The sequence below is a fragment of the Mesoplodon mirus genome (genome assembly GCF_964341445.2).
Source record: "Mesoplodon mirus genome assembly, chromosome: 4".
NCBI classification, from domain to species: domain Eukaryota; kingdom Metazoa; phylum Chordata; class Mammalia; order Artiodactyla; family Ziphiidae; genus Mesoplodon; species Mesoplodon mirus.
The window spans coordinates 159,774,820-159,784,599 of NC_138979.1; the positions used below are offsets into that span (position 1 = coordinate 159,774,820).

Here is a 9,780-nt window from a genome sequence, read left to right on the forward strand (position 1 = left end):
TCGTGGGAGCCCAGAGGATGGTGCCTCCTTCAGGTGTGTATATTTCACTTACAGTTCTTCCCAGTCCAGATGTAATTTAGCAGTCAGGGTTCATTTTTATCATAAGCAGTGTTGCCTACAAAGATAGTTCCTATCCTTATCAGGTTATCGGGACAACAGGTAGGCATTTAACTAAAACTCATTTCTCAAGTAAGAGGGGAAAGCGTTTTGTTAACCTTTTGTCCACAACTAGTTTCATTTTATAGATAAGGAATTTGAAGTTCAGAGAGGTTAACTGACTTCCCAAGATGTGGCAGAGCTAGTTCTATAGCTCAGGTTTTAGAATTTCTAATCTGTCCTTTTTGCTACTACTGTGGGCCACTGTGCCATCTGTTAAGAATGGGCTAGGTGGAAATATGTGCATTTCAGGGGAACAGATAGAAGTCAGTTATTTCAAGAAATAATGAGTAAGATAATTTTCTTTGGAAAGTTGTGGGGAGGAAACAAGACAAATCAAAATCTAGACACCCAGGAAAGGGATCACATGAAAGGGAATGACAAAGGTGTTCTCTAATGTATGTGGAAGATTTGGGGATAAGATAATATCTCTTGCCACCTATTGAAGGCTTTCTCTATGTACCAGGCACTAACACACATCATCCCATTTAATACCCAAGGAAATAAGCGTTTAAAATAAAGAATGTGTGGGCTTCCCTGGTGGCGCAGTGGTTGAGAGTCCGCCTGCCGATGTAGGGGATGCGGGTTCGTGCCCCGATCCGGGAGGCTCCCACATGCCGCAGAGCGGCTGGGCCCATGAGCCATGGCCGCTGGGCCTGCACGTCCGGAGCCTGTGCTCCGCAGCGGGAGAGGCCACAGCAGTGAGAGGCCCGCGTACCGCAAAAAATAAATAAATAAATAAATAAAATAAAATAAAGAATGTGTACATGTGGAAGCATAAGCAGGGACATCAAACCAAGTCTGGGTGGTGGGGCAGGGAAGACTCCTCAGAGGAAGTGATACCTTAGCTGAAAATTGAAGGGCATGTATAGAAGTTAATCAGGTGAAGAGGGAGAGGTAGAGTTTCCCAGCAGAGGGAGCAGCAAATTTGAAAACCTGGAGTTAAAATGCCCATATCTGGAACTCAGAAGACAGGAAATAAGTGAAATGAAACTTTAAAAACCTGACAACTTTGTAGAGATAAAATTAGTTCCCACCTCTAAGAAATTCCTTGTTTGGTAGAGATGGCAGAAAAGTAAACAGACAATTATGACAGAATAATAAATGCTAGGGCAGAATAATATCAGGATGCTACCAGACTTCCCTGGTGGTGCAGTGGTTAAGAATCTGCCTGCCAGTGCAGGGGACACAGGTTCAATCCCTTGTCCGGGAAGATCCCACATGCCGTGGAGCAACTAAGCCCTTGTGCCACAACTACTGAGCCCACGCACTGCAACTACTGAAGCCTGCGTGCTGCAACTACTGAAGCCCATGCGCCTAGAGCCCACGCTCCACAAGAGAAGCCACCGCAATGAGAAGCCTGCGCACTGCAGCAAAGAGTAGCCCCCGCTTGCTGCATCTAGAGAAAGACCTCACGCAGCAACGAAGACCCAGCGCAGCCAAAAATAAAAAATAAAAATAAATTTAAAAAAATTTTTAAAGGATGCTACCATCAGCAGAGGAGGAAGAAGTATCAGCCCAGGCTTCTCACAAAAGGTGGTATCTGAGAGGGCACTTGGGGGTTAGTAAGAGTCCGTTGGTTTTATGTCCTTTCAGCAGCATTTTATAGTTTCTGTCGTCTGGGTCCTGTGTCTTGTTAAGCCAGCTCCTTGGTAGATTACAGTTCTGGCTCTTGTAGATGGGAAATTTTCCTTTTTAACTGCTTATTGCTAGCAAAGAAAAAACTATTGACATTTCTTTTTCAAAAGATTACAGACCATTGGGAAAAATGGCCAAGTCCTTAATTCATTTTACAAGGCTAGTAAAAACTAAAACTTGATAAGATAGTATAAATAAACACAAAACTACCGATTTCACTTACAAATGTAGTAAAACATTCTAAAATATTAACAAATCAAACCCAGTGGAGTAGTAAAAGAAAGATCCATTAGGATTTTTTCTAAGAGTTTAACAACAGAATTCATTATATCCACAAATTAAAGGAGAAGAAACTAGAAAATGGCTGGTAAAATTCAACACTCGTTTTTGTAATAAATAGAAAAGCTCACATGTATGTTGGCATATGTTTGTAAAAGCACAGGGAAAATGGTGGAATGCCAAACTAAACATTAATTACCCTGGGGAATGGCATGGGGGTGGGATTGGGATTGGGAAGTGAGTTGGGGGAAGGTAATCACCTCTTTTTTTTTTTTAATTTTTTTGTCTGCGCTGGGTCTTCGTTGCTGCATGCGGGCTTTCTCTAGTTGTGGCGAGCAGGGGCTACTCTTCGTTGCGGTGCGAGGGCTTCTCATTGTGGTGGCTTCTCTTGTTGTGGAGCAGGGGCTCTAGGTGCATGGGCTTCAGTAGTTGCGTGGGCTCAGTAATTGTGGCTTGCGGACTCTAGAGCACAGGCTCAGTAATTGTGGTGCAGGGGCTTAGTTCCTCTGTGGCATGTGGGATCTTCCTGGACCAGGGATCTAACCCATGTCCCCTGCACTGGCAGGCAGATTCTTAACCACTGAGCCACCAGGGAAGTCCCACCTCTTTTTATACTCCTCTGTGTTGACTGATAATGACACTTTATATTTCTTTCGTAATAAAAAAATGTTTAGGAAGCAGAATCTGTAGAATTTATTGGTCGATTGGTTGTGGGAAGAGGAAAGATTTTATCCAGGATGACTCCCAGGGTCCTAGCTCAGACACTGCATGGATTGTGGGGATGCTGATTGCGATGTGGAATGTAGGGAGGGGTCTATGGAGAGGGTGATGAGTTTAGTATGGGACGTGTTGAGTTTGAGATGTGCTGTCAAAAGAAGAGCTAAAATGGAGTCGGGAGAAAAGTGTGTGCATTCACACACACATACACATATACTTTTTGGCTATTACGAATGGGATCTCTCAAGGCAGAACAATGTGAACTTACTTGTAAGCTACTGAGCATCAAAGGGTGATGAAATTCGTGCAAAAAGCACTAGACTAGAAGTCAGGAATTTAAAATTCATCTCTATTGCTGATAAGTTGTGTATATTCAGGCCAGTCTCTGGGTCTTGGTTTCCATTTTGTGAAATGATCTCAGATAAGCTTCAGGGTCTGCACCAGTTCAAAATGTCTATGGCTCTGTGAATTGCTTATATTCTCAAGCAGTCCAGTTCTGGCTCTCACCTGAGTCCCCCTGGCTGATGGCAATACGGGGCCGTTCTAAAGCAGCTGTGGCACAAGTGATGATGGCTTGGATGCGGATGCCATCATGGATGTCCACCAAGCTCTGCAGCAGGCCCTCTATTGTCTTATGGTGCCACTCGATGACTGTACCATGAGGAGGAAAATCAGAAGAGAACCACCTGGTTAGGGCTAGACATTGGGCTGCAGGCAGGTGACAAGAAGTCCCCTTCCCCTAGGACAATTCAAGCAAAACAGCTCAGAAGAATAAAGGGCTCCAGAGGTGGAGTCCTGTCCTGAGGGGAGTTATTTCTCTGATGATCCATGTACCCTCTTAGGTAGTTCCCAAACAAAACTCCTAATCCCATCCTATATTCTTTTTTTTTTTGGCTTAAATAACTCTTTATTGTTATCATCTGGTAAATAGTTAGGTACAATAAAACATAGCAATTAAGGGTACTTTGTCGTCAGACATACTTGGTTTGGAATCACAGTTACTAGCTATGTGACCTTGGACAAGTTACTTAACCTCACTGGGCTTGAGATTTCTCATTTGTAAGATGAGAATAATGCTGGAACCCATTGTATTGAGTTACGTTGAGTGTTAAATGAGTTAACTGGACAAAGTGTTTAGCAAAATGCCTGCAAGATAATAAGGGCTCACATGTTAATGATTGTGGTTATCATTAGGTTTCCTTGACTTCTAGGCCTCTTCCATCTGGCTTTCAAGGGCTTCTTCCTTTTATTGCTAACTGCTCTCTTTATAGCTTTGGAACTTTTATTTTAGTGCTCCCACCACCTGTAGGTGCTCCCTACTGGTAGCTTTTACTCAGAATCTCTTTTTCAACTCTTTTTTTGTTTACCTGAACCAGTTTATGTGATAGATCACCTCTCTTTTTCCTGCACTAACTAAACTAGTTTTTCATGTTCTGAAAGCCAGCAGCCCTTGAGTCCTCAAATCTTGCAGCTTTCAACACTCCTTGCTGGGCCCTTCCTCTGTCCCAGGCACTCAGCCTTCTATTCCCGTATCGCTGAAGGCAAAGTAAATATATGATAATCCCAAATTTACAAATGAATTTTGGAAAAGGGTTGTATATACCACAGCCAACTGAAGTTTCTTTTGATCACTGCATTTCCATTGCTTGGGCAGCACATTTCACCCTTTCTTTCATGCATCATTTATTGAGTGTAAAGTTTCAGAGGTCAGTAAGATAGGGTCTCTGCCTGTGAAGAGTTCTCAGCATAGTGAATTTCCACAAATTACTGATGTAAAACCTGCCCATGCAAAAAGTATCTAGATAAATGCAACTGTCATTGTGTGAAAAGCTCTTATCTAGTCTAACCTTGATGAGGCAACCAGATTTTTATGTCTCACAAGAGAGGGATGGATTTTCAAAGATTGAGAAACACTAGTCCAAGGTGAGAACCTCCTCCTTCACAAATAACATGCTGAAATGTCAGGACCCCCGCCCGCCCCACCCCCTTCACTCACTTAGAGCCCAGGCCATCTTCCATTCCTGCAGCATCCTCCGCAGGACCATCAGTTCCCAAGTCACATTCTCCTTCAGTGACTCTGCCTGCTTCTTCATTCTCCTGCTCTTCATGGGCATGTCCTCCTCACCCACCTGCAGCAGCAGATCCTTGGCCGGTATGGGCAAAGCTGTCCAGCGCATGGCTCCTTTCACAGGCCTGCAAGCTGTGCGGGGCAGCAGTATGAGGTATTCTGCCCGCTGCCATAAGCGCGTGTTCCCAGCCAGCATCACATTTCTATTCCTGGCTAGCACTAAGGCAAAACAAAACTGTCAAGAGCCAACTTTCCTGTGATTATGTAGGCAACTGAGTACAAGTCCCACAGGGAGTTATGAAAAGTCCTGACTACAAACATGATAAAGCCATGATGATGGGGCAGAGAAATTTGGGGAAGAAAAGTTGAGATACATATAAGCCTTTTTATAAGTTTAATAAATCTTTAGGAATATAAATGTTTATATGTAACAACGTTTGCTTATAAAATTCAATATTTGATATATTGCCATTTAAAGTAGAATCTAATTGGCCATTAATTCCTGATTTATTAAGTTTTCTTTTTAATGTTTTTAATTTGGGAGGAGGAATGGTGCTATAAGCTGCTAAGTGTTTACAAGTGCCTTGCTGTAGGAATGATTAGTGTCTCCGTTTTAATGAGGCAGCTGAAGCCCTGGAAGGTGACTTGGCCAAGACCCAACCCAAGGCTTTGCTACATGCTTTCTTCACTGCTTTATAGTCGTAGCCCTCAACAAAGGAGGAGGCTGTGTGAGTTTCGTGGAAGCTGCCCACACCTGCCGTCATTAGCACCTCCTCTGCATTAGTGGCTATTGCCTCTAGAGCCAGGCAGCACTAGAGACAGAGGTTTGGGGCTGGTGGGAAAAAGAATGGTTCACTACTGCTGCTAGTTTCTGCACACCAGCGGGCCCATCTGAACGGTGACATTCCAAAAAAAAGAGTCGTGGGGAATGGAGACATAGTCTCTGGAGGATGGGCACATTTTGTTTCATAAGTTTATTTCTCGGTTAACTCCTTTCCCTCTACCTTACCTAACTTACAGAATGAAGGATGATGTACTCATGAAACAGAAATTTGAAACACAGGTTGATTCTAGGGCCTGAAGCAGGTATAGGCCTGAGAATGGAGTGGGAGGGTAGAGCCAGCCCAAGGAAAAAGGGCAGAGTGCTGGATCAGGGGTTTGATGTACTTCCTTTGGAAGCATTAAGGTGGGATCTGTCTTATTAGGAATTACTGGCCCTAAACCACTTGGTTACAACTAAGTTCCGTCTCATTTCAGCTGTATGGGCCACAAAGGCTTTTCCTGTTACAATTAGTATTTTATAATTTTATGAGATGATTTTTAGTTAGTAGGAAGGGACTCCCCTAGATGCCGGTGGTGTCCCAGCCTATGAAACAGGGGCCTTAAAGAACTAACCCCACTTCCACCTTTACCCCCATTATCAGCTTCCTGCTTACATGGTTCAGGAACTGGCTGGGAAGTCCACCTTTCTGGGGTTTCAGGGAAGACCTTAGATAGCTGCTTGTTGTATCGATTGAGGTTTTCCAGGAAAATTTGGTCCCTCTTTGCACCAATCTGGTGGATGATCTGGACTTTATCTGTGAACAGATAAATAATGAGTCCCTAGAACCCGCCTCCTTCCTCTCTTCCTGGGTTTTTGGTCACCAGGATCAGACCCAGTTTCCTTTTGCCCTACTCTAAGCCTCTAGGACTCATGACTACCATGCTCTGGGGGCATCCCTTGAAGGTGGCTGTTGCTTGGAAGTATGACCTGGTGGCCTCATAAAAGCCTGGAAGCCAAGTCAGAACCTAACTTACAGGCATTGTCCCCTATGAAAAGCTAGATACTAATGAAGGGTTACCTAATTCATCTCTTATCAGTCATAAATACCTTTGTCTGAATAATTTTGTTAAACATTTTAAGAAGACTTTCAGTTGAAAGCAGTTTTGGAACAAGATGGGGGTAGGGAAGAATAAACAGCTTGGAACATACAATCCTAGACTGTGTATCCTGGAAGCCCAGGCATCTAAAGGATAGCAGGATGGAAGGGGAAGGTAGTAGACATTCATGGGTATTGGGCAAGAAGCACTATATTTCTTGTCTACTTAAAGTGCATTTTTGTTAATATTGTTTTACAAATAAGGTATGTAAGGCTCAGACGGCTTATATAATTTGCTGAAGGTTAGTAGGAAGGGGCTAAGCCAGGATTTAAGCTCAGATCTCCAGAGCCTGTGGTTGTTTTTTCCAACATAGCACCTCATTGGGGGAATTATCTCAGTGAGAGAAGGGAGAACAGAGAAGAGGTAGGTTGTTCCCCAAGCTGAATCTCGCTTACTTTGCAATGCTACCTCCACTACCTCTTTAGTAAACATAAAGGGATAGAGAGAGGGGAAAGAGGAAGAAGAGTTTCCTTCCTATCAGATACCTACCCCCTGTCCCCGGCCTCCACCCCACAAACCCAAAAAAAACCTCATGTGCTAGTAACCAGGAGGTGTCAACATGAACACTTGGTTCATCCAGGGCCTCTCATCCACACCCATGACTGTTTTATCCCCCAGCTACCTTCCACCTCCCTGCTCCATGTCCCCCTAGGCCCCCACTACAGGGCCCCAGGTCCATTACCAAAGTAAATCTCCTGTTCAAAGGTGTTGTCTGTGGAGTAAGCAGACTTTCCAGCTCGGGGATTCACCTGTCGGAAGTGGCTCTGCCTTGGGGGCTGGTAGACGCTCCCCTTTCCATCAGCGTCCTCAGCAGTCTTATTGATGCCAGGCATGCTTTCAACTGTCTGCACTTGTGGCAAGGAATTGGGCAATCTTGGAATGAGTGACATGGGGAGAAAAGGGGGGACAGGTAGCTTTAAAACTGGTGCCCTTAGAGGGTACATGGACTTGGGGAAGGGAACCCACCTCCTACATTACCTCACTTTACCTATTATGTGTGTGGTTATTTAGTGGACAGTCTGTAAGCTCTTTAAAGGATAGGTCCATGTCGGTTTCATTTACATTGTATTCCCAGCACTTTGCAGAGTGCCTGGAAAGTGGTGGCAATGCAATTTACATTTGTCCAATAAATGAATAAATGTTTCCACTTATCTTCAGTTCACTTTTAGGAATCAGGGATGTTATAGCTCCAGTCTTCCTTCCAGTTATAAATGAAAAGGAAGCAATGTGAGAAACATGCAGTAATCCTCTTCTCTAAGCTTGTTTAGGTCTCTATCCTGCTGCCTGTCAGCTTTCGAGTCAGTTGACACACTGGCTCCTTATTCAGACTGAGGCAGGACCAAACCTCATGAGGCCTCTGCCTTCCTCACTCCCACCATGGATTCGTTTCTAGGAGCACCTGGATAGTACCCGGAAGAGCAGAATGGCTCAGTCTGCTGGGAAAGGCTGAGAATCCATTCCTTTAAAGGCAGTGGTTCTCAGCTGGGAGCAGCTTTGTTCCTCAAAGGGACATGTGTCAATGTCTGGAGACATCTTTGGTTGTCACACCTGGAGAGTGCTACTGGCATGCAGTAGGCTGCTGCTAAACATCCTACAGTGCACAGGACCAGCCCCACAACAAAGAATTATCCAGCCCAGCACGTCAGGAGTGCTGAGGTTGCGAAACCTTACTTTGTGGCAATCTTAGCAGGTTGGTGGTGGAAAACACAAGAGGTTAATGTGACAGTGTGTTCTGAAATAAGGAGTGTGAGGCCACCCAGGAGTCCTTGAAGGGGAGCCAGGGATTCTCAAAGGCACGCCCGAGGCCCCAGCCAGTCTACCTATAATAGACAGGAAGCAGCAGCTCTGGCTTCTTTTCCTCCTGGGTTGGCAGAACGACACTTCGATCCTCAAATTCCGCTGTCTCTTCTTCCTCCAGCTGTTTCAAGAGCTCCAGGTCGCTGGAGGAAGTGAGCTCATCCCGGATGTGGCTCCAGTCGTATTGCTGGTGCAAGAAGCTCTGCCACTTACTGGGGGACACCCCAGGCCTCAGGGGACGCTTGTTCTGGATCCATCGGGCAGTGCGCTTGTTAAGCTTTTCCAGCACGACAGCCTGCTGTGCTGTGGCCTCCTTCTCAGGAGGGGGAAGCCAGGTTTCCCTCTCCTCCAGGTTCACATCTGGAGAAAGTGACAGATCCAGCACGTCTAGCTCCCTGCTTGGATGAAGATTGAGAGGACCAGGTGCTTCCTGGACTGTGCTTGCTGGCTTTGATTTCTTCAGCTTCTTAAGATTGGCAGAGCTTTCCGTCTTCATAGCCTGGGAGGTGACCCTTGTTGAGGGACCCGAAAAATCCAAGAACTTGAAGCTGACGGGCTTCTCAGGTCGGGGCTTCCTGACTTGGGGAGGCTGGATGATGCCGTCTGCATTGTAGAGATGGTCAAAGCTGTTTTGGCTATAAGGAATGCTGGCCAGCCCTCACTGCTGCACCACCTCCTGAGAAAAGGTGAGGTTTGCAGCTGCCTGTTTCAAATATTGGTTCTTGAGGCTTGCACAGTGCTGCGGGCTGGAGTGGAAGACTGGAGGCACACTGGAAATGGAGGCGCACTCCTCCTTGTTTCTTGGTTTTAAGTAGGAGAAAACCATGCCCCAGCCCAGCCGTGGGGGGAGTGACTGACAGAAACGCTGGGAGAGAAAGGTCTTTCCCTTCTCGGTCTTAGTCATTGTTTCCCAGCAAATGCTTCCTTCCACACTGCCTGGTCCAGAGGAGGACCTGGAGGCATGACCAGGCACCTGTTAAGGGGATGGGAAGAACTGGTGAGAGCTCTAGGTCAGTAGAAATTGGTAGCCCATAGCAGTCAGTAAGAAAAGAACTTGGAGAACAGGGAGGGGAGGGGGGAAGCCATGGGAATTAGAAAGACAAAAGAAAGAAATGCTGCAACATGTGAAATGGTCCTTGTTCAGACCTTTGCTTCCAGTTCTCACATTTGTCCCAAAGCTCAGACCCTCATCTCCTTATGAGGGA

At 45.5% G+C, this 9,780-nt stretch overlaps 1 protein-coding gene across 1 annotated transcript in view; it reads right to left on the reverse strand.

Annotated features, from left to right (window-relative positions):
- HEATR4 (HEAT repeat containing 4) overlaps positions 1–9,529 on the reverse strand; it is a 35,432-nt gene extending 25,903 nt beyond the window's left edge. The window contains 6 exon segments of the mRNA XM_082619935.1: positions 3,298–3,441; positions 4,787–4,990; positions 6,295–6,435; positions 7,461–7,651; positions 8,599–9,233; positions 9,237–9,529. Coding sequence (XP_082476061.1) covers positions 3,298–3,441; positions 4,787–4,990; positions 6,295–6,435; positions 7,461–7,651; positions 8,599–9,233; positions 9,237–9,479 — 1,558 coding nt within the window. The 5' untranslated portion in view covers positions 9,480–9,529.
- Positions 9,530–9,780: the final 251 nt, after the last annotated feature.